At 42.2% G+C, this 26,133-nt stretch overlaps 1 protein-coding gene across 1 annotated transcript in view; it reads right to left on the bottom strand.

Annotated features, from left to right (window-relative positions):
* Positions 1-26,133, bottom strand: part of ptprua (protein tyrosine phosphatase receptor type Ua) — a gene marked incomplete at both ends in the record, with an annotated part of 279,645 nt that overhangs the window by 58,478 nt on the left and 195,034 nt on the right. Inside the window, 6 exons of the mRNA XM_080045126.1 lie at positions 844-1,031; positions 6,376-6,536; positions 7,752-7,781; positions 10,400-10,538; positions 20,047-20,083; positions 25,795-26,074. Coding sequence (XP_079901252.1) covers positions 844-1,031; positions 6,376-6,536; positions 7,752-7,781; positions 10,400-10,538; positions 20,047-20,083; positions 25,795-26,074 — 835 coding nt within the window. The remainder of the gene's footprint in view (positions 1-843; positions 1,032-6,375; positions 6,537-7,751; positions 7,782-10,399; positions 10,539-20,046; positions 20,084-25,794; positions 26,075-26,133) is intronic.

The raw sequence follows: 26,133 nt of genomic DNA, 5'->3' as shown, positions 1-26,133 counted from the left end.
GGCCCCAGAGGGATCTTAATAAACTGGGGAAAAGGGGCATATTCTGCTTCTTGCAGAAGACAGGTTGATATGGAGGATTTCATATTAAAATCAGAAAAAAGGGAGTGACTTTGAAAAGCATAATAAGTCGACAGAAGTGCAGAAAATTCAGCTTATCCCTGTAATGCAGATTAATTCAAACGACAATCTACGGCTCTCTCATGAATATTAAACGCTGGCAGATAAGGTCCTTGAACTTAATTCCATCACTGCTGAGGTACTGAAGACAAGTAGCACCGATGCGCTCTTAAGGGTTGCCTGCAGTGCTCGCAATGATAACAATTCTAATAGGAAGCTTTTTTGAAAGTTCTGTAAAAACACACGAGAGAACCTAGTACCGAAGCTTCAAAAACTTTCTTAAAATTTCACGATATGTGAGTCCCGTGAGTAAAAGTTGTTCAAGCAAGTTCCTGCAATGAAATAAGAACTGGTGCGGAAGCATGGACATTTTATTCATATGTGATCTTTGAACAAATCATTCAGAACTAAAGTGCTGCTATTACACCCTCCACTCTTTTGTTTTCATTGCAGGTCATTACTTTTCACACTGAAACCTTGTTTAGTTCATCTCTACCCAAGTAATGCTACTTAGACGTGTCAAAAGCTGTGGTCTGGTTTAGTTTTTTTTTTAGTCTTTTTTTTTTTTTAATCAGATTTGTCTTTTAAATATTGTTGACTGTTCGAGATATGTAAAACATCTAATCAAATCAAATGTAGCCTTGGTTTATGTAGCCAAAACCATGAAGGACCAGTGTCCAGTGGTCATACCTGAAGCACATCTTTTTCTCTTTCACCCGTTCTTACCTCATACTCTTGTTTGAAGCCATAGCCCTCGGCGGTCTTCATCTGGTTGATGTGCTGCAGGAGGTCGGCCACCCTCACAGCGGGGTGGAGCTGACCCGTGTGATAGGGAGAGCTCTTCCTGCGACAGTGGCGGTGTGGGGAGCCTCCCAGTAAGCTGCTAGACTCATTCACCAAGCTGCGCTGCTCATCTGAAGAACATGGTACACACCAACTGTTCAAGGCTCACCTCTGAAGTAACGCACTTTATACTTTATAACACGGACAGTTTTGATTTACAGTGGTATTCATACCCCTTGGAATTTTCCACATTTTGTCACATTAAAACCACACACATACATTTATTTTACTGGGATTTCATGTGATAGACCAACACAAGGTGGTGCATCATTGTTAAGTGGAATGAACATGAAACATGGTTTTAATTTTTTTTTTAAATAAAAAACTGAAAAGCGTGGCGTGCATAAGTATTCAGCCCCCCTGAGTCAATACGTTGTAGAACCACCTATCACTGCAATAACAGCTGCAAGTCTATTGGGGTATGTCTCTACCAGCTTTGCCCATCTAGAGACTGATATTTTTGCCCATTCTTCTTTGCAAAATAGCTCAAGCTTCAGATTCAGCATCAGATTGGATGGAGAGCGTCTGTCAACAGCAATTTTCAAGTCTTTCCAAATATTCTCAATTGTATTGAGGTCTGGACTTTAACTGGGCCATTCTAACACATGACTATGCTTTGATTTGAACCATTCCATAGTAGATCTGGTTGTATGTTTAGGGTATTTAACCTTCTGGAAGGTGAACCTCCACCCAGTCTCAAGTCTTTTGCAGACTCTAACAGGTTTTTCTGCCCTGTATTTGACTCCATCCATCTTCCCATCAACTCTGACCAGCTTCCCTGTACCTGCTGAAGAAAAGAACCCCCAACGCATGATGCTGCCACCACCATGTTTCACAGTGGGGATGGTGTGTATAGGGTGTTAGTTGCACTTTGCGTTAAGGCCAAACATTTCCTTTTTGGTCTCATCTGACCAGAGCACCTTCCTCCAACCGTTGCCACAAGCCATGCGGGGGACACAGCATATTCAGATGAGACCAAACTTGAAGACTTTGGCCTGAATGCAAAATGCAATGTGTGGCGGAAACTAACACTGCACATCACCCTATACACACCATCCTCACTGTGAAACATGGTGGTGGCAGCATCATGCTTTGGGGGTCCTGTTCTTCAGCAGGGACAGGGAAGCGGGTTAGAGTTGATGGGAAGATGGATGGATCCAAATACAGGACAGAAAACCTGTTAGAGTCTGCAAAAGACTTGAGACTGGGGTGGAGGTTCACCTTCCAGATGGACAACTAGCCTAACAATACAGCCAGATATATTATGGAATGGTTTAAATCAAAGCATAGTCATGTGTTAGAATGGTCCAGTCCAGGTTATAACGTGACTAAATGTCGAAAATTTCAAGCGGTATGAATACTTTTGCAAGGCACTGTATATCAAACCTCCTACGAGGAACTTTGAAATGTTTATGAACTGGTCAAATATCTCCTCTGATGATCACAACAGCATGTTGATGATCTGTAACAGCAAACAAGACCATCAGCGCAAAATAATGCTGTTTTTATACAGTTATTATTAATGCCTTCGCACAGCTCTGATATTCGTGGGAACTTATAAAACAGTTTACGGCAGGCAGAGCGGAAAATAATGTGTTTCCCGAATGGTAATAGATCAAAGTTTACATTGTTTTGGGGGGCGCCCTTAGCTCAGTTGGTAGGGCGTCCCCCCCCCCCCCCCCCCCCCGGGTCGGGCCCAGCAGCAGACCCGGGTTCGATTCCCGCCCGCGGTCGTTCTCTGCATGTCACTCCCCTCTCTGCCCCATTTCACCTCTGTCTCTCTGAACTGTCAATAAAGCATAACAATGCCCCAAAAAATATTAAAAAAAGAAAAGAAAAAGTTAACATTGTTTCACCATTGTCATATTACCGTAAGGTGAAGTCAGTGATTCTGGAGAGACCGTGTTGTCAAAACCAGTGAATGCCTTCTCATGATCTACCTGTACGTACTGTGTGCGCTAAAACAAAATCCAGTGTTGATACACAGCCTAGTCTCTGTAAAGTGGTATGTAAACAAAGGGGGCCCACCATTGCTAGCAACATGCCCATTTACAGAGCCTAGGCTGTGTATTAACATTGCTCACGCACAGTACGAACAGGTAGCAGATTTTTTGACAAAAAGCATTCTCCAGAATCTCTCACTGCACATTTAATCTGACAGTCACATCTACACTCAACAAAAATATAAACGCAACACTTTTGTTTTTGCTCCCATTTTTCATGAGATGGACTTAAAGCTGCAGTTGAGTTTTTTTTACTGTAATATTTGGCAAAACTGTCATAATAGCCATTCAGCTATATGTAGGTGAAGTGGTCTGAAAATATGTTTTTATCACTTTGCTCCCCCCTGCCTCTGTGTGCTGCCCCCCAAAATTGCCACCGCTCATGTTAATTTTGACCAATCAGAGCGAGGTCAGTCAGATTCTCCGTTCTTATTGGCTGTGGGACCTTGGCAACGACGTTGATGCATCAGTTGCGTGAGCGTTCACGACCCTAGCAGTCTGACACTAGCCTACTGTTTGGTACTAGGCTACTACGGCGGACAGCGAGTAGCAATGTCTTCACAAACAAACCCTCAATTTACCATTCCCAGGATACCAACAACTAACACTGCTAAGACAGCAAAAAAACGAGGAAAGACGAATGTTGAAAAGTTAACTGCTGAAAGGGAGACGGAGAGAGCTCGAAAAAAAGTACACCGGCCATGTCTTCTTGCCCTATCACATCAAGACCTGTCCGACCGCGACCTCGTCCCCTTCCTCTGCCCCTCGGCTGCCTGCCGCTAGCAGCAGGACGTCCGCTGGCCCTATATAGCCCTCGTCCTGTGCTATTGCCAACTCAAAGCGATTTTGTCGCTATATTTAGTGACTTTTCAGCCCCCCTGGCGACTTTTTTTTTCAAAACAGCGACAAGCGACAAATCTAGCTTTTTTTTCTGGTGTTATTGGTGACTTTTTTCGCCAAAGCAAGTATCACCTCTTCTCAACGAGCAGCGGGAGCACTGACACGCAGCCCGCTCCTCGCGCAGCAGCCCCGAGCAGACCCTCCCAGCTGCGGTCATAGATAGTAGGAGATACACACACACCTCTCCGCTCTGTTACAATTAGTTTGCTATCTTGCCTGGCTGTTACAGCTACTTTTGTTAGGCCTACCAGCACACTTACAATGATTTTAAGCTAACATACATGGTCTGTCTGTGATTAAAATGAAGATGCTCAATATGTACGTATGTAGTTATCATTACTAATGTTTAATCACCTCGGAATCGGACATGGTGTTTGTCTCCTGTCAATGTAACTGAATTCACATGAACGCGCATAGCTGTCGTTCGGAGGGAGGAACTACAGCAGGTAGATCGTTGGGAAAACAGCCGTTGGGATCCCAACGGCTGAAACTCTCAACTGCAGCTTTAAAGATCTAAAATTCCTTCCAGATACACAATATTACCATTTCTCTCAAACATTGTTCACAAATCTGTCTAAATGTGTGATAGTGAGCACTTCTGCTTTGCTGAGATAATCCATCCCACCTCACAGGTGTGCCACATCAAGATGCTGATCTGACATCATGATTAGTGCACAGGTGTGCCTTAGACTGTCCACAATAAAAGGCCACTCTGAAATGTGCATTTTTTTGCTTTATTGGGGGTCTGGGGACTCAGAACCAGTCAGTATCTGGTGTGACCACCATTTGCCTCATGCAGTGCAACACATCTTCTTCGCATAGAGTTTATCAGATTGTCAATTGTGGCCTGTGGAATGTTGGTCCACTCCTCTTCAATGGCTGTGCGAAGTTGCTGGATATTAGTGGGAAGTGGTGCACGCTGTCGTATACGCCGGTCAAGCACATCCCAAACATGCTCAATGGGTGACATGTCCGGTGAGTATGCTGGCCATGCAAGAACTGGGACATTTTCAGCTTCCAAGAATTGTGTACAGATCCTTGCAACATGGGGCCGTTGCTGAAACGTGAGGTGATGTTCATGGATGTATGGCACAACAATGGGCCTCAGGATCTCATCACGGTATCTCTGTGCATTCAAAATGCCATCAATAAAATGCACCTGTGTTCTTCGTCCATAACAGATGCCTGCCCATACCATAACCCCACCACCACCATGGGCCACTCGATCCACAACATTGACATCAGCAAAGCGCTCACCCACGCGACGCCACACACGCTGTCTGCCATCTGCCCTGAACAATGTAAACCGAGATTCATCCGTGAAGAGAACACCTCTCCAACGTGCCAGACGCCATCGAATGTGAGCATTTGCCCACTCAAGTCTGTTACGGCGACGAGCTGGAGTCAGGTCAAGACCCCGATGAGGACGACGAGCATGCAGTTGAGCTTCCCTGAGACGGTTTCTGACAGTTTGTGCAGAAATTGTTTGGTTATGCAAACCAATTGTTTCAGCAGCTGTCTCAGTGGCTGGTCTCAGACGATCTTGGAGGTGAACCTGCTGGATGTGGAGGTCCTGGGCTGGTGTGGTTACACGTGGTCTGCGAGGCCGGTTGGATGTACTGCCATATTCTCTGACACGCCTTTGGAGACGGCTTATGGTGGAGAAATGAACATTCAATGCACGAGCAACAGATCTGGTTGACATTCCTGCTGTCAGCATGCCAATTGCACGCTCCCTCAATGCTTGTGGCATCTGTGGCATTTTGCTGTGAGACAAAACTGCACATTTCAGGGTGGCCTTTTATTGTGGACAGTCTAAGGCACACCTGTGCACTAATCATGATGTCAGATCAGCATCTTGATGTGGCACACCTGTGAGGTGGGATGGATTATCTCAGCAAAGCAGAAGTGCTCACTATCACACATTTAGACAGATTTGTGAACAATGTTTGAGAGAAATGGTAATATTGTGTATCTGGAATGAATTTTAGATCTTTAAGTCCATCTCATGAAAAATGGGAGCAAAAACAAAAGTGTTGCGTTTATATTTTTGTTGAGTGTAAATACAGTACATTACCTCATTGCCATGAATACTGCCGCCTCTCTTTCACTCGCTTCCTAAACAAATGTATGCGCCGCCGCCATGCGCTAGCAAATATCTTTACGAGAGCAGGCGCTGGTGTCGTAAAACCCTACCACTTTTATCCAAAGGGGGCGCTAGAATCAACAAAAATCTTCTTCGTAGCTACTTTAATGTAAACATGAGTGAAACGTCTACGGGGCAGCTTAAAGAAAACACATAGAAGCACAAGGTCTGACTGGCACAGCAACATATTTGAACAGACAAGAGACTTGAGGGAGATTCCCTCTGTGGAGACTAGAAACACCTTCTGCTCTCTCTCAGAACTGAATGGATACATGCTTGGAAGTAAAGTTGGCTGGAGGTCAGGGAGGAAGGAGCTTCATCTCCCCTCTAGACACTGTCTTACATATGTTCCTGACTGGCTCTTACTTCTGGTGTTGCAGCCGTGGGCGTCCATGAAGGAGTGGGCCATGCTCACATCCTGCTGCAGCGTGCTCTGCTCTGTCATGCTGCAGTCCAGAGAGCTCAGCTTACGACTCTTCTCCTGCCGGTAGGACATGGCTGCTTTGTTTATGGCCACCTTCTTCCTACTGTAGAGAGAGAGAGAGAGAGAGAGAGCGAGAGAGAGAGCCAGAGAGAAGGTTAAGAGAATGAGAGAAAGACAGGCAAAGAGATAAAGGAGAAAAGGCAGAGGGCGGGTGAGGAGATGGGAAATTGGAGTGGGGGAATATAAGGGCTACGAGATTGAAACGGCAGAAGGAGGAAAGTGCGATTTGGTGATAGCAAGAGAGTGGCTGTGGAGGTGGAGGGGACAAAGGAATGGGGTGAAGGGGGCTCTACACTGGAGGATGGGGTGAAGATAGCAGTCAGTGTTGCCAAGTCTGCTTTTTTTGTTTCTGAAGTGCAGTCCCTTGGGTTTGCTGCCTATGCTTTACATGACGTTTAAAGGTGTCAGCCATTCAAGAGAATGATGAACAATCAGTGAATATCTCGTCAAGAAATGCAATAAAAATCCCTTATTGTAGAGATGGACAGGATTAGGTTTATCATAGGCTGCTATAGGATGTGTAGAACATGGATGTATAGTATATCCACATCCAAATGCCCCTATAATTTACACTTTCAATTTCTTCAGTTTACTGCATATTGCAAATATTGTAAATAATGTTCCTCATATTGCACATTTAAATTTATTTACTTTATAATACCGTTTTTTTGTTTTGCCTTACCTTTTGCACTATTATTAGAATGTATGTATTGTAAATAGTACTATATTATTTCACATAATTGTATCCTTTTGTTCTTTTTGCTCCACAGGGCTGAGATAAACGCAATTTCGATTCCTCTGTATGTCTGGCACATATTTTTAAATTGACAAATAAAGCTGACTTTGACTTGACTTTGATATAGGCTATTTACAATTGTTGAAGAAATGGTCTGACTGGGATATATACACACAGACACACACGTACACACACACACACACATGTACACACACGTACACACACACACACACATGTACACACACACACACACACACACACACACACACACACACACACACACACACACACACACACACACACACACACACACACACACACACACACACACACACACACACACACACAAGGTTGCTTCTTTGGGGGCTTGTTTTTATATGCCTGCTTTCTTGCTTTTTTTTTGCAAGATCTGGCAACACTGATAGCAGCGCTTATTACTACTCTATTACTCCTGGGGCTACAAAAGGGCAAGCAGAGGGGAAGATGGCGTCAGTCAGGGTGGAACATGGAAGAGTAACTTACGGGTAGTAAGGGTAAGAATAGAAGTCCCTTCTGATTAGCATGAAGGAAAGGAGAGAGACAGAGAGTGAGTGAGTGAGGAGAAAAAAAATAGAAGTAGAGATGACTATGGTTTATCTTGATGGGCATCAGAAGAGATAAATGAAGATGCTCAGCGCTTTGGAATGTTCCTGGCAAAGCAATCATGGAGCAGGATCAGAGCATTAAACAGAAGAATAAAGTGCTCCGCTGCTGCTGCTGCCAAAAATAAGCCCCGCACATCTTCTCTCTCCGGAGGTTTCCAATGGCTGCTCACATGGCTGTATTTAGGATGTTATTGTCATTTCTTGAATGTGAAGTCAGTGATTTGGAGAACTCTTGTTACCAAAAATGACTTTTGGTCAAAATCAGTGAATATCTCCTCATGATCTGTTACATGTCTGGACTGTGTGTGCTGCAAAAGTGATCCAGTCTTAATACATGGCCTAGGCTCTGTAAACTGGAATGTTGGTAGCGGATCGTGATTAGATTTTCACTGACTTTGACAAAAAAACAACCATTCTCTGGAAACACTGACTCCACCGATAAATCTAGGTTCTTTTATGAGCATAGAATATATTAAATACTGCTGTATGTAGGGATAACTTAAAAGTGCCCTCTATAGTTAACTTTGGTTTATGTATTGACAACATTCTACTATATGTATAGTGAATATCTATCTATCTATCTATCTATCTATCTATCTATCTATCTATCTATCTATCTATCTATCTATCTATCTATCTATCTATCTATCTATCTATCTATCTATCTATCTATCTATCTATCTATCTATCTATCTATCTATCTATCTATCTATCTATTTATCTATCTATCCATCTATCTATCTATCTACAGGCATGCAAACTTATAAGCCACGAAAAAGGTCAGAAGTCCGAAAACAAACCCCGGTAGAAACCCCCCAGAATATTTTTTTTTGTGATTTGAACATTTAAGAGAAGCAAGAATTAAGGACAAAGAAAACTTTATCAGATGAATAGTAAAATGAGCAAAACAAGTTAGTCAGTTAACCTTCTTGACTTTTACAATACAAAGTGTGTAGGTAGCCTATTTACAAAGAAAAACTTTAAAACAGATTAGAAAAACGGTAAAAAAAAATGCTGGCAAAACCAGCTTTAAATAGGACTGAAAATAACATGGAGCCTCAAATCAATCACACCAAATTCCCTTACAATAAACTAACTATTTATATTGTAGCAAACAGGATTTGCCTTATATTTGCTACACAACCATCAATCAAACACATAAGAATACACTCTGTCTCCATAGTTAATCTCGTGTTCACACACTCACACACGCGCACGCACACACACACACACACACACACACACACACACACACACACACACACACACACACACACACACACACACACACACACACACACACACACACACACACACACACACACACACACACACACACACACACACACACACACCTCAGTCGTGCGTAGGAACATAATGGTGCAAAATGGGACGATAGTGGAGGAAACAGGTGAGTGTGTTGTTTCGGCGCTGATCTGCTATAATCACTACATTCACCTCAGGTGTGTACGCCAGAACACCATGCATACACCATTCAATAACCGTGAAAACAGCAATAGCCAAAAGCACATTATTAATTTGAGGAGGTGACATGTTAATCTGCAGTGACAATCCGCAAACCGCGGCCGTTAATATATATATATATATATATACTATAAATTATATACAGTATATATACTGTAAATTAACAGACACACACACTCCTGGAATGGTTTCTCTAATTGTTATTCTAAAGATAGGAGGTTTTGCCTTCTTAATTAAAGGCATCCCCAATACATTTACATATACGTACACTGTAACCTTTTTACATGCAGAATGACAACATCTCGTGGCTTAATATAAATACAGCACATCTCCTCCTGTTGCCTCCATGCGGCTGTCTGCTTCCTATTGTGCCTGTGTGGAACTGGCACGCTGAATCTTATCATGCCACTGCCTTCTCCCAGACATCCCATTCATTCTCCCTATATTCTCCCTGAGAACACTTCCTCAGCAGAGAAGTTCTTCCCCTCCCCCTTTCCCCCCCAAAAAGAGGCAAAAACATCCTTCCTAACCAATTACAGGCCCATCCACTGGCACCTCACAGCTGCTCTCCTCATGTAATTGAGTGGGCAATGGAATAACATGCCCCTTGATGAAATATTTCACACTCAGATGAGTGTTCCACCATTGCCCCGGCGAGTGAGAGAAGAATACACTGCAGGTGCGATAGGTAATTTGCAGGTGGAGAGCAGCCAGCGTTTGCAGTGAGCGAGCGGGGCGGCCGCATTTGAATGTGCTCAGCCGACACACAGACCTTGAAATTAAAAGATGAGATGGAACACAAAAGCTTGGCTGAGGCGGCGGTTGGGGAGAGTTCAGGATTAATGCTCTACCATTCCACTAACTCTGCTTGTAATTCACTCTTACTGCCAAATGCCTTTCCTCAATAGACCCTCGCTGTCAAGTGCGGATAGAGATAAATGTTCTCCTTTTGAATAGGCTGGAACAATAAGGGTCTGTAAATGTTTGACTCTGAAAAGGTCTTACCAATCTCACATGGCCTGGGCCAACAGACACACTTACCCCTTCTTCACAATGATGACGATGGCCCCCAGCAGCAGGATGAGGACCACCAGCCCCCCGGCGCAGGCCCCCAGGATCAGGCCCATGTCCTCGGCATGCTGGGATACTTCCAGAGCTCGCTTGGAGTCCTTACAGGCAGCTGACAATGGAGAGGGGGAGGAAATAGAGCAGGAATCATATGAATAGACAGTCACTAGAAATGGTGATTCAATTCTAACTTGCAAACAGGGCCGGATCTAGGCATAGGCATTCTAGGCACGTGCCTAGGGCCCATTTCCACTAGGGGGCCCAGTGAGAAGAAAACATTTTTTTTTTTTTTTTTTGTGTTTGATATTAACATCATATTATGCAAAGTTATCATACAAAAAAAGGAATACAATTTTTTGGTCTGGATAGTTAAAAGCCTAATAATTGAATCAGTTCATCCAAGGTTAATTTATCACTCGGTATTGAGTTTATTTTAAAAAATTGGAAATTGGGCTGCCCTCAGTTGCCCATGCACTGTGTATAGTCTATAGCCTATTTCAGCCTCATCTGTGGAAAAAAAGACAGCTGGACAACAGAGTTCTTCTGCTTCGTTCCTCTCACTGCATTTAAATGCATTCATTATATTACAGAGAAATATGTCCCATAAAAGAAAAAAAGCACAAAGCCCATCCCAGAGGAAATGGAACTGAATTATATTTTTTCTATATTAATATTTTATGGAAAATACATGTCTTTCTTCATAGCTTTGAATTGTACTTCATCCGACCCAGTATCTCCAAATAATTTGTTCACACAAAATTTCTCAGATTTAGCCTCTTAATTTCCCTCTCAAAGTGCACCAGATTCATGCATTTCACTTTAAAAAGGTAAAAAAATCTCCCGGACCCCCCTAGGAGAGTCAGGATCTCAGCTGGCTACTATTTTCACTAAGCTGGACATTGGAGGCACTAGCGATGAACTGGGTGTGTGAATGACATTTAACAATTGTCAATCATTTGGCCACAATAACATTGGAGAGGGGGGCCCTAATCAAATTCGACTTATGAAGGCTTGGGCCGGCTCTGCTCCCCGGTTATTATTTTAGTCGTCATACCAGAGTTTTTCTGTGCGGCGGCTCACACCGGCGATGTCTCACTGTGAATTTCGCCGTTACCCACCACAGAGTTCCACGCCAGGTTTCACCAGCAGGTGAATCGCTGCTTCGCTCGCGCAAGGCTTTTGTGTTAGATCAGGCTTGCACGAGTGTTTTAACTTTATGCTGAATAAAGCATTGCAATGCACTGTTTTTCATCCAGTTTGAAAAATTGCTCCCACACTGGACTCTGCACGCACCTTACAGAAATGCTCCTGCACTGAGCTCACGAAACAGACTTGCATACACGGTTACGTTTCTCTTTACTCCCGTTTACAAACGCGCAACTCTTAAACAAATGAATGAGCATAATACTCTTGTGGCAGTTCATATGTATGTAGTTTTTCACCAAATCGTGTAGTATCCGTTTGGAGGGGGCCCGAAAAAATGCGCTATGCCTAGTGTACTCTTTCCTCTTAATCCGGGCCTGCTTGCAAATATGGGATGCAAAATGTAGTGGTTTTGATGTTAGTAAATCTCTGCCACAATTAATTTTAGCGTAATTACCCCAAACAAACAAAACTACTGCCATTGTTATTGTTGGTTTTTTTAAAAAATTTAGGAAGGGGCACCAAATTCTGTCAAATTTATTCTCGGATCCCTGGGTAGTGTAACGTATTTTCTCTAAATTCATACATGCCATAATGTCTCTAATCCAATGTGAGTGGGAAGGAGGAGCAGGATCTTTCCACTTGAGTAAGATAGCCCTACGAGCAAGTAATGAAGTAAAGGCCAGTACCTTCAGCTTCACTTTAGGCAAGCCCGGATTTGGAGCAATGCCAAAAATTGCAGTGAAAGGGTTCGGCTCAATTTGATGCTGAAGTACTTCAGAAATTGTTTGAAAAACTGATGTCCAGAACTCAGTCAAGGTGGGACACAACCAGTACATGTGAAAGAGTGATGCCGGTGCGCTCTTACAGCTATCACAGGTCGGGTCTACATCGGGGAACATACGAGCTAATTTAGTTTTAGATATGTGGATACGATGTACTACTTTAAATTGCACAAGAGCATGTCGGGCGCACATGGAGGTAGAGTGTATCCGATCCAGGACTGAATCCCACATGTGATCTGTGAAGGCAGAGCCTAGGTCCTGCTCCCACAGGGTTCTGAAGCTCACTTTTAAATCTAATCAGTTATGAATAGAGTTGGTGTTGTCTCCTACAGTAATGGAGCAATGGTTATTGAGAGTGCATTGACAGGATAAGGACCCTCAATCATCATAGGTCTTTTATTTACCAGATGGATTCAGACAAGCTGTGCAGGGAGTGAAGTGTGCTACAGGTCACAACAGATCCAGTTGGATCTTTCACCACAAAGCGTTTCCAGCTAAAGCAGTCTCCATGCTGGTGAATTAACATGCAAAAGCTGTGCTGAAATAGCCTGCTTGAAGCTGCAATAGAATAAAGAGCTCCCTAGATTGTATCAGAGAGGGCTTGAGCACTGATATCAGCGCGTTGAGTGTCGACAATGAGGAGCAAAACACGTTTGGCTTACGAAATAGGATGCTTTGGTTATCTTACTGAAGCGATGCATGCTTTTATTGAGGCAGCCAATTCCCTCCTACCCATATAACATATTCATGGTGCTTTTTCTGGAAAAAAATCTCTTTATGTTTTGTCCAAAGCTTAACATTTTCCTGTTAAGAATGAATGAACCGAAGGAGTTTTATTACAATTCTGGCATCGTGCCCACAATACCAAGCAACCTCGCTGATGAGAAACTAAATCAGGTGAGGAATAACACAAGATGGAGCTATTTAAGGGTCTCAGGCTGATCCAGGCAGGTTGAGCCGCTAAACTGACATGATCTTTGTATTTTAACAAAGCCATGACGCATCTTGAGGGGGAGGTATTCCCCTTTGATTGGGACTGAAAGGATAGAAATATGTCCTTAACAGTGAGGCAGACTGCCACATTTGACTTGATAAACTGTGGATTGGTCTGCTAAACACAGAATGACAAAAGTCGAACAAACTGCCACCAATTAAAGTTAAAAAAAAATTATTTGTCTCAAAAAGGCAAACTCATAGAGGACATAACAAGCAGTCAGATTTTTTTTTTAGTAGTAAACCAGAGGCTATTACTATCAATTAGTGAATCAAATGAGTAGCCCTGCAGCAAAACCATGTACATTTTGCTACTATGGCCAAGACTTTTTTGGACAGACTTTAGCATTTGTAACTGGCTTATTTTATAAAAAGAAGGATGAAATAAGTGTCTGGGTTTCCATCAGAAAATGAAGTATAAATAAAGAACGGTTGTATGGTATGATGCCATTCCATTCAGCTGTCACATAGACTATAAGGGAAACGCATACAGTGCCAAAGCTTAATGACAATTTGATGCTTTTTCTAGCGGCTGAGCTGACATGAGTAAAAGCCTCCTCTTTAAGTAATGAAGAAAATGGTGACCTTTTAAGACCATTTGATTTCGAATGAACGTGCTTTCCCTGTTCACACTTTAGTGTCAGCTAATGATGGCCATATAATATAACTCGGGCAGAAAAGAGAAAAAAGAATAAAACATTGTCTGTGCTGGGCGCTCTGTTGAACACAGCTGGCTGCATCTGTGTGTGGGAAGCTGCTAACAGGGAAATGAAAAGCAAACAAGCAATGGTCCTAACATGACCTCTACCACCTTCCAAAGGGACTGGGTCTGCCCTCCACAGTCTTATATGCAAGACTACAGTCAGAAACGGCTACTATGCATATGCCTGACAGCCTCTTCCTCAAGCTTAGGTGACACACCGGCAGACAGGAGTACGGCAGGCTTCTTTGATGTCATTTCACTTCTGATAAGAAGGAGCTCAGGGAGAGGAATCCAATTTAACTGCCATCTATTCTCAAGAGCACCACAGACTTCAGACATAATTCAACAGGGAGGAAGGAGGGGGACAACTCCATGTCACCCTCTGTCTCTCTGGCTCTCCTCTATTGTTTGAACTGAGAGCGTTCTATCTGTGTGTCTCTCAAGCAAACACTGCTGGTCGCTCTCAGGGAGAAAAAAAAATTTCTGGATGTTGAGAGCCATCAGAGCCCCGGGGAGGCCTTTGCCAAAATGTCAGCGTCAGTGATTGGAGAGAAACAGAGGAGGACACGGATGCATGTTTGCATTCACCACGGTCCCTGTTGAGGAAAGATTGGCACAAGGGCTCCCTTCCTGCAGAACCAGCCAAAACAGCCCTGAAGTCTGCTGAAAATACCCTAAGCAGAAGCCTGATCCAGGACAACAACTGTGGATGTTTCTGACATGCATGTACCACCTACTTGAAACCAGTGGAGCCAGAAAAAAAAACACGTTGGTTATGACACCCAGATAATCACAATTTCACTTATTGAACATCACTGTAGAAATTTTAAAGGTTAAGAAAACTCAAAATGTCATGGCAACTGTCTTTACTATATTTTAGAGTTTTACAGCAAACCAAAACTCTTAAGTTTGAATAAATCTACCTAAATAAATCTATCATAACTTATCATTCATATGTTATGAAATATGTGTTTTATATGTATAGAAAGCTCACATTTTGAGTTCTAATAAGAAAACAATACAACGTGTGCCAACTAATTGTCTGTCATACAGATAACAAACCAGATCAAGTCAATCCAAAATGTTGATTCATACAATAAACAGTGTTTAAAACTGTCTACAAAAAAAAAAAAGTTAGCACAACTTAGTATGAATAACTGCAAACTTGAAGTTACATTAATGATAGGTTATCTCAACAAAAAATCATTTGTTGGCTCAAATGTGGGCAGTTTTCCTATTAATTTGAAGAAATTTTGTTGTCATCAATAGTAAAAAATCTAGTGCAAAGAGTTCCCTTGAATTTTTGAGTTTTATTATAATAATAATGGATTGGATTTATATAGCGCCTTATTCCCTAGGGACTCAAAGCGCTTTACAGGGTTCCAGGTTCCATTCATTCACACACAGTCATACCGGTGGTGGTAAACTACCATAGTAGCCACAGCTTCCCTGGGCAGACTGACAGAAAGCGTGGCTGCCAACGGCCCCTCCGACCACCACCTCAAACATACAGCAATCATACACATTCACACGAGGCAAGGTGGGTGAAGTGTCTTGCCCAAGGACACAACAACCATGACACAGGTGGCAGGGCGGGAATCAAACCGCCAACCCTTGGATCATTTGCCAACCCGCTCTACGACCTGAGCCACAGTCGCCCCAAGTTCTCCTTGACTTTCTTTTTTACAGTGATTACGTTAGCCAGGAAAATACAAGCAGTGGCCTCTGTCTCACCACAGTGCTACTGCTGTTATAGTAACCAATCAGAGTACTCATGTGTTATGTTCTAACCCTATTACAATAAATAATCTTCACTTTTTCTTTGAGGAAATGAATGGGACATAGGATATGACACTGCAAGACACAGTCCATGGGGCAACCACAACAGCAGACAGAGGTTAAACAAGTATACTCAACTAGTTATGACTATCTTTATGAATCAATTCTTATCTTCCAATTCATAGAATTACACGTGTGCATACCTACATCAAATACAATACAGTAGCCATGTGCAAATATAACTCAATTCCTATATAACAGGTGGGTTACGATGATAAAGTTTAAAGACACTTTCGCCACAGGATGAGTGGATCAGATAAAAGGTTTAAAGCTACCCGACAGGCTAATGTATATGCCCCAGGACCACAGTTGTAAAGCTGTCTAAAAACCAAGGGATTCCATATCTCAACTCTTAAGCTGCTTATTGAATTTACAGTCATCACCCTTTACACATATAATCCTTGTATTTAACCCAGATGCATCAACTACTAGGGGCAGCAAACAGGCCTTCAGCAGCCTCTGCCAGAAAGCAGAAGGGTAGACACTTTAGAATGTATCAATTGGATGGATGTATGAAAGGTCCTCTTTTATGCAAAATTCACTTGTTCATGGTTTTTCAACAGTAATATGGGTCCCCGGTGTGACTAGACTCCCAAAGTATGAGAAAAAAACAACCCTATCTTTTACTACTACCTTCTGAAAACTTGTGTTCAAAAACCCCAGTCAGATTTATCTCTATTAAAGATGTCATATGGGGTGAAGCCACGCCCCCTCATCACCAACATAACCTAGCACTACCTCAAGCTGTGGTTTGCTTATCACAGCTTGAGGTAGTGACTCTAACTGGCAGTTACATTCAGGGCCAATTAGAGCAGACTGGGCTTTTTTAGGAAGGCGGGCTTAAAGGAATAGTTCAACATTTTTAGCTTTTTGCCTCTCTCTATGGATAAAGAAAAAGGTGACATAAACTGTTCCTGTATCTGGGCGTGCATTTTTAATATAGAAATGGGCTAAATGGGTTAGCTTAGCTCAAACACTGGTAGTCAAGGGGAGCAGGAAATGATAAACTTAACAACATCACTAAACACTTCTGTGTACTTGTTGGGACGCGGTTTATTTATGTTGCGCTCTATATTTTTACACTTTATGTCATTTTAGAACCAAACACATACACAACCGTCACGCATACTTGATCAATTCTTTCCAGTGTGTTTATGATTCTATAATTACATTAAGTGTAAAAATATGCAACATAACGTGGTAAATAAAAGGGTCCGAACAAGCACACAGGAGCGTTTAGTGATGTTGAAAAGTTTATATTTTTTTTAAAGATTCTTTTTTTGGGCATTTTCTTTCTTTATTAGACAGATTTGGAGAGACAGAGTTGAAATGGGGCAAAGAAAGGAAGACATGCAGAGAACCTGAACCTGGATCTGCTTCGAGCCCCTCATGAAAAGTTTATATTTCTATATCAAAAATGCACACACAGTTCCAGGACCGGTTTCTGTCCCGGAGAGTGAGGCAAAAAGCTAAACATGTTAAATGTTGAACTATTCCTTTAAGAGGCAGATGCTGAAAAGAGGAGACTCAGCAATGGCCCTGTGAGAAACATTAAGGTTCTTTTGGACACTTCAGCATGAAAACAGTTTCAAGTAGAAACCCAAATTACAAATTTTGAACATGAAAATAATCACAATGTGTAACCTTAATTGGAGCAGGTGTATCAGTGGCCACTTGTGCTACAGCCACAAATACACAAGTCCAAAAGGAACTTTCCTCATAAGATCACCATTATAGAAGACATGCCAATAAAACAAAACAACTCCATCTGCAATAAGGGCAATTATGATTACATGAATAAACCATTTTAAACTATGTAGGTTTTAATATTTGCCAAACTTTCCCAGTAGACTTGCATAACACCTCCACCCTCCACACTGTTGTGTCCTGTCTGTGTAGCCATGCTCAAACTCAACGGCTTGTGGAAAATGGTGTTTGGTAAATGCCAATAGAAACAAAAACAAAACATAGCTACAGTAAAATGTATATCGATTTTAGAATACTATTGCTATCTGAGCAACTTCCATTAACTGTACAACACTATTTGATTGAGTAGTTCTTACTTCTGGAAGAGAAACATGAGGTCCTGGTTTCCCTCTGGTTGATCTATAACTTTAGAAGAAATAACCACAAAGCTGGAATTATTCGAATATCCAAGTATTCGTTTGTTAAATTAGTATTCGGAGCTCAATTCAGTATTCGGGATATTCGTTTTTTTTTTTTTTTTTTGCAAAAGTACCTCAAACTGCAACATATTTAGTCAGAAAATAATAATTATATACACAAGTTATACAACAATTGTAAAATACACATTAGACGTTCATTTAATATATGATCAAATTATTTGAACTTTGACCTAGTTGGCAGCTAGGTCTTCTCAGAGCGCAACCGGTGATATCAGCTGTAGGCTACGTGATGTTACCAGAGCGAGGCAAACTAAAAGCGGCACCAAGCGCAGTGGGGAGAGAGAGATGGAGGAAGAATAGAGTATGTGTTCCTCTTAACTCTATACCACAACATTAGCGCGATTTTGGAAGGAAAAGTAGCCTAATGCTTGGCGTAATGCTAACGTTAGCTTACCTTAGCTGTTTGTTTACGTTCCTAATGCAGCGCTGCTATCGCCCATCATCAACAGTGACTTGCTTGCTTCATGGGAATACGCGGTCAATAATGGATATATTATGGACAAAAAAGACTTTGGATCTTTGTATGGATTTATAAATCGCCAAAAAGATGCACGTTCCTGGATTAATTGATAAACTCATGTATGGGTTACGATGGCGCAGAGGACAGCTGATTTGGAACGGAAAAACAGCTGTTTGCCTCCACGGGGAAAAAGTAAGGAACTCCGAATTTACTACCGTTCGAAAGTTATTAAAGCATCAACAAACTACGCAGCTTGCTGTCTTGGCTCAGACACTCGGTTTCAGTGAGTACATTGGCATTATTAATGTTGGTTTAATGGTGTGTTTTTCTGGAACGAAAATCCGAATATTCGCTCGGAAAAACCAACGAATACTCGAAGTCTGAAAAATGGCATTCGGGCCAGCCCTACTAGGTAGCCCAATTAATAAAAGGTTCAGAGAGAGGCTTGGAGATAGCCTTGGTGGTTACCACATTTGAGCTATATTCAGTACTTGAGTTGAGGGGGGATGAGGGGGGATGGCATCCCCCCTTGGACATAAAGATCGCAAAATCATCCCCCTTCTAAAACGGCCTTCCCCCCTACCCATCCCTTGTTATTTTATCAATGAATGTGGAAATATTACCACTATTTCAACATTTAGCAACACCGGCGCATACGCTGCCGGTACTCCACTCTGCACTCGATTCCGGCGCTTGCCAGGGCAGGGGAAATGTATTTAATTTTTTTCAGCCAATTAAAAAATGTGAATATAATATACCATTACCATTCCTAGCTTCTGATTGGATGGACACGGCGAAAGCCCGCCTCCAAAATCACCCATCGCATCACCACCTGCTTTCCTGTGGTCAACCGTCAATCACGTCCACAGAGCGCAGTCTCCCCTTTGCAAAGGCAGTTAGTAGGCTACTCGGCGACTTTTATCACACGTTACCTTGTTCTTTCGGATAGTAAATGCTGTGCGCAAAAGCTTATTCACTTCCTACTTCATCCAAACCGACTTACACAACTTTTTGTTTAGCGTGTCGCTTATTTAAGCCTGTAAACAAGCCTAGTGCTGCTTCCGCCTCCAACGATGCTGCTGCTGCAACATCGGGGTCACTGTCACAACACCTGAATGGAGAGGCAATGGAATCTTTGCATCTTCACTAAAGATTCAGAATATTACAATGGTTTAGTGATTTGCAAGCTAATATGTCAATAAGGGAGTACTGGCCATTTACTATCTATGGTACTGGCACTCCCCCCCCCCCCATTTCAAGCACTGAACAATTATCTCTATCTGTGCTTAAACAATAATCATAAGGGTACACCGTTGGTCTCCCATCATATGCGCTGTCATCAGCACAAATGATCTGTCCCTAAATGTTAAATCCAATCCACCATCCCCCCTGATTTTTTTTTACAACTCGAGTACTGGCTATACTGAATCATAACTAATGTGATAATGACTTATTAATGTGCAATTACTACTTGAAACACCCGGAATGTGGGATGATAAAGCAAGTGTTACCTTTTCGAGCGATCCGGATGCAGTTTATTCTGGTCTCCTGTAAGTAAAAAGAAAAGAGGATGAGTTCACTTGTTTGGCTCGGCACCACCAAGACGCAATGACTAGCCAGAGAGGAAAGGAGCACAGGTGCAAGTTAACTATGAGCCAGTCAGTCCAAACCCAAAACATGGTCTCAAACTTGCAACACAGGCAGCCTTGTGTGTCAAAGTCACCCAGACCTCTGCTATGTAGTAGCCTGGCAACGCCCGCCTACCTACTTCCGATCAATTTTCATTTCTCTTCGGTAGTCAGTTTGGGTCCAAAGTGTAATTGCGTGTTTTTCTCCTGCAGATTTTTTACCTGTCCAATCAGGGAACAGAGGGACTGGCAGAGAACAATGACGTGCGCCAGTTTCAGTTGCAGAAGCCGGCGCATGACATACATCACAACCAAACGTTATACGATTGGTTAGCAGATCCTGAGTGGCACTGGGCAGATCCAATAGTTTTAAACTTCAACAGACACCCGCCTTCAAGCGAGTTTACGTTTGTCAATTGAGCGATTACAAAACTTATGTACAAATGAAATGAAGTACGATGGTCTGGTAGGACCAGGCTAGCTATGTTGGGGGATATAATTGAAATTTCTGGATGGATGACATATCCTTGTGATATGAGAGACCTTTGCTCTCCTTCACCTTGTGAAGTCACTCACACTGGTCCACTGATTGGCTCAGTCTAAATCACAGCCACCTCTCTATTCCAGAGACAGAGAGGAACATGTTACCAAATTAAGTTTTTAAAGAAGTTAAATCATCTTTAATGGGCTGTTATGGGCTAATCTGTGCTTGTGAGATTGGAGTCAAGAACGTTTCACCTTAAATGGTTGCCAAAATGACCTTTTTAATTGGAAATGTGTTTGGATTGGATTCGCATCTCCTCTCATGTCTACCAGTGACAGATAAGTCATATTTACTCCCAGCCAGGGGTTATTAAAGCAGCAGCAGGTAGTGTCATCTTAAGGCTGAGCAGACACACCGGAGCTTGTCAAAGTATCAACTTAATGCGACTGAGCCTCCAATCTTGGTAAGAAGAGGGAAATACCTAGTTTGAAAAAAATGCCAAAGGTTGAGTTTGTCAGAACTGTTTGATGTCTGAGATGGAGGTAACGCAACAGATTAGAGAGGCAGACTGATTTACCTTCACAATATTAATCTGCTATATTCATTTTAACAGTGGAGGTTGTGATCAGCACTGGCTAAAAAGAGCGCCACCTGAAACCTAACTTGTTGGTTATGATAAGATAGTGTTGTCTTCCTTCCAAAAAGGGGAAATTTGAAAATGTACAATATGAACAGATGAAAGATTCATAATAGATGTTTTTAGTGTAGCACATCTGGACCTCTTTTTTTGCCAAATCAGGAGCTGAACCAAAACACAGCGATATCCAGGAAGTGAAAAGTGATGAGTGTTGATCAACACAACAGAGGGGTTGAACATGAAATAACAGCATGCTGCTATTTCCATTTTGAATGTATAGATAGCAGTAATCTAAATATTGACTCCTACAGATATAATAAAGATGGGTAATATACTTGGAACAATGTGTTTGTTTCCTGCTTGTGTGTTTCAAAAGACAAGTGGGAACATCAATCATTGATGTTTCAAGTCCCACTGACAAACTGAAGGTGTATCTACCAAAGCAATTATTAGCGTTTCAATTCAACAGCAGCTCACGGTCCACAGTAAGCTCCGACATGAATTAACATGAATTATTATAATATTCAGTTTCTTGTGTTAGCTGATTTTTTTTGTGAGGGCTGTGGTGCCAACAGAGCTTTTAATTTGGTTTTAAGGCGATCACTTGGGTGAAAAACATCATTTTTGACCATTTCTTGTGGCTAATTTTGAGGTCTGTGTGCTTCCATAACATGTCTTCATTGACACACGTATGAATAAAAGGTCAAACATTTAAATGTTTGTGTTTATTTGACCAGACCTTGTTTGTTTGTGTCTGTATAGTTCTCCTATACAGACATCTTTAATGTTTATTATCTTAACATTAGTTTTTTTCAATGGGGAGAACAGGGTAAGTAGGCACACTTTTTACTCTACTGAGAATTGCTCATCACCTAAACATCTTTCAATAGTCATTCCTATATTACATTGAAGCTTAAAGTGTTGGCTTGAAATATGTACCCGTCACTTTTTCTATCTTATTGTAATAAAGAAGAAATTAATCATCAAAGACACCCTAACACATTGTGACAATCAACCCCATCAAGGGGTCGGTTGTCATACACTATGGGGTTGTTTGTCACAATGTTATCTTAATGGGAATAATCTTGAAAAGAAGGAAAGAAAGTAGAACTAAATTTGAAAATGCAATTGCATTGTCAAGTTGACAAATAGGCCTATATAACTTACTGTAGCCTAGGCTGCTTGTCTAGTTTGGGATGCACTGGGTTGTTTTGATTTTGTTGCCCTTTGTTCCTTTGCATGCTAACTGCCTTTTCCTGCTCTATTATTTCCTTCTCTGGGGTGTCAGTGAGGATACAGCTTGACAATTTATTTTGTTATTGGATTCCTTTTCTGGCTGTAGCCTTTGGATAACTTGTGACAACCAACCCCCCCAAAAATGTGACGACCAACCCCAACTTGAATTTTTTGCTAGCATCAATGCCAACAACCATCTGACAGCTTGCTAACCACAATCTAAACTATAGTTTACCCTTCACACTTTTTATGGGTAAAAGTGTTTTGTTATAAACCCATTGTGTAAAAGCCTAGAGGAAAAATACTGAGGAGCTAAATATTTTCAATTTGACATGAAAAACACAAACAGTCCTCTCACCTCAAATTCAGCAGTCTAACTCCAAGGAAGACTATGTAGGTGACCTCTTATCCCAATTCTGGATATTTACATACCAAAATTTCACAGACAGCGCCTTCTGGTTCCGAGATATAACGATTGTGACAACCAACCCGTGTGACAAATTACCCCGTTCTCCCCTACTTTGAACCAGAAATCTCAACTTCTAAAGCACTTACATCAACTGAACTCTCCATATCAGATCATATGTTGTTAATTGTCAGTTTTAGTGACATCTTCTTAAAACATGCCTAAAATGCATTTTTAAGACCTGTATTTTATTGAAAAAGGGTGTATCCAGGGGGGCGCCTTTAGCTCAGTTGGTAAGGCGTCCCCCTCCCGGGCCGGGCCCAGCAGCAGACCCGGGTTCAATTCCCACCCGCGGCCGTTCTCTGCATGTCACTCCCCTCTCTGCCCCATTTCACCTCTGTCTCTCTGCACTATCAATAAAAAGCATAAAAATGCCCCAAAAATATCTTTAAAAAAAAAAAAAAAAAAAAAAAAAAAAAGGTGTATCCAAAAATAATGTCTGTTAAGTTTTGGACACTAATATATTGTAAAACATAAATGAAAGATTTTAACTCTGGCCTAATCCAACATCTAGATTGATTATTGGTTTATAAGGAGAAGCACATTTACTCATTATAAGCTAGATATTTCCAAATTTGCATATTTATTTCAAACATTTCTGAAAATAAATGTTATACAAAGGTATTATTGTATTAAATCTATATTATGGACTGGCAAAGTTTCATGATGCTATCCATTAGTTTAAAATGTTTCCCTATCCACCTGCAGTCTCACCTTAAAGCCACTACGAGTAACATGGCACGTTGGCGTCCCCTTTGGACAAAAGCGGTGGTATTTTTACGACGCCCGCTGTCGCAAAGCTGTTTTCTAGCTCGTGCAGGCGCGCGAGTGTGAACTGAGAAGGGAGCAATACAGTGCATGTCCGTGTGTTGAAAGTGTGAGGACTCTTTTCCGCTCCGTGAGAGTGGTTTTGACACTGCATGAACTAATGCCAGTCACTGCCACACACACCTGATTGCAATGAGTTGATGCAGCAGCGTCACCTAACTACTCTCTCTCACACGGAGCTGAAAGATTTGTCCGACTCCTCACAGAAAGCGAATGAACGAGAGACGGCAGTTAGTATGGATCACGATGAGGTAATGTGTTTATGTTGTTGTAAATAATGACTATTTCAGATAATGGTTATCTGATGATGGTGAAGCAAAAAAAAGCCGCTTTAAGGGAGAATCACCACAGATGATGTCCGTGATGGAAAAAAAGCGCACTGCTGATTTCAGAATAAAGCTTTAAGATTTCAGTCAGAGTCTGATAGCTAAATGAGAAGCTGCAGGCAGGCACACATAAGCCCCACATGGACCTCATGATTTGGACAGCATTTACTTGCACTGCTCTTGTGTTCCGTTTTCATGCTTCTTTTTAACTGCTTAAGGAGTTCTCCTTTATAGACCCTTCCAAGCCTGGGAGGCAGTGTTTGATTTTCCCCTCAGAAAGACGTTCATTACATTATTAAAGAGCTTTGCATATTGAGGGAATCTGACAACTGGACGATTACCAAGAAAAGCACCAGTACACATATTCCTCTGAAGTTCTCTTAAGATCCATGGACCACTTTGCTTTTCTCATGTCTTCCAAGGCTTTTTTCTTTGAGAACTTATGTAACATTAACAAGTCCAGAACTCCCCGTTGGGGAAACAACCAACCCAAAGTAACCCTCAAAATGCATTAGACACATCACACTATTCCACTACTATTCGGTAATAAATCCATCCTTTTTATGCAGAGGGCCTATTTTCTCTCTTAGCACCTCTAGCATGCTTCTCCTGCTCTCTGACTTGCTCGACACAAATCAAAGTTGACTGAGGAGGTTGCCAAAGCATAAAAAGCAGCAGAGTGTATGTGTTAAGGCGAAGACCACACCAGGCCAACTACCGACCGTCGCCAGAAAATGGGTTCGGGCGATTCAGTCTGCTCCAGTCTCCCTGACGCGGTCAAAAAAGTGCGAATAACACACCGAGCCGACTACCGATGTGCCGTTCTGCGCTTGCGCGGGATGACATTAAGTAGCTGTTATCATAACGTAGGCTGTCAGAACAGAGAGAACGCATGCTGCAGACATACACACACACACACACACACACACGGCCGCTCCCCGCCCAAACTACCTTGACTTTTTCTGAAAACACGTGAACACGTCATGCACCGACAATCTAATATTGTGTGCTGATTGTGTTTAGCCTACATGAAAATCCGAACATTCTCATATTCTATCGATAGCTTTCTAAATCATGTTTGACGAAAGTTAAACTAATATCTGCTCCGCTGCCGTGGCAGGCCAGAGACGGGCTAGCCCTCCACCAATCAGATTGCTCCGACTGAAAAAAATGTGCTTATTTTATGTACTGTGGGTGTGCTGAAACAAAATCAGCCTAGGCTCTGTAAACTGGTGTAAACCAAGGAAATGTAAACTAAAGGAATCAACCGTAACATGTAAACATGGCCCATGTTTGAGGTGGTGGTCGGAGGGGCCGATGGCGCGGAAAGTCATCCTCGCTTCTGTCAGTCTGCCCCAGGGCAGCTGTGGCTACTATCGTAGTTTACCACCACCGGTATGACTGTGTGTGAACGAATTGAACCTGGAACCCTGTAAAGCGCTTTGAGTACCTTAAAAAGCGCTATATAAATCCAATCAATTATTATTATAATTTACAGAGCCTAGGCTGTGTATTAACACCAGATTGTTTTTCAGCTCACACACAGTACGGACAAGAAGCAAATTGTGAGGAGATATTAACTGATTTTGACAAAAAGTGATTTTGTCTACAAACATTCTCCAGAATTGTGCACCCCACCATTAATAGTTCTTACCCCTCTGAAGTTGCTGGTGGCCTGGAAGTAGACTAGATAGTTCCTGGTGGGGTCCAGGGGGCTGTTCCAGTAGCCGTTGTAGGTGTGGTTGTCGCCCACGGTGAAGGGCGTGGCCTCAGGCAGACTGCTGGGAGCCAGCTCTGCTGTGTAGTAATGTGGAAAGCCTCTGGCCTGAGCCTCGCTGTGGGAGTTTGGTGTGGGGAAACAGTCCACAGAGCCCAGCTCCCTCCTCCTCACCCGACGCGAGCCATCCTCTTCTACCACCACTACCTGGTAGGCACTGGAGCAGGACAGTGTGGAGATTAGTATGCATACTAACTAATGTCATTAGAATATTCT

Source organism: Ammodytes marinus (genome assembly GCF_949987685.1).
Source record: "Ammodytes marinus genome assembly, chromosome: 17".
Classification (NCBI taxonomy): Eukaryota; Metazoa; Chordata; class Actinopteri; order Uranoscopiformes; family Ammodytidae; genus Ammodytes; species Ammodytes marinus.
This window is presented reverse-complemented; position numbering and strand designations above follow the sequence as displayed.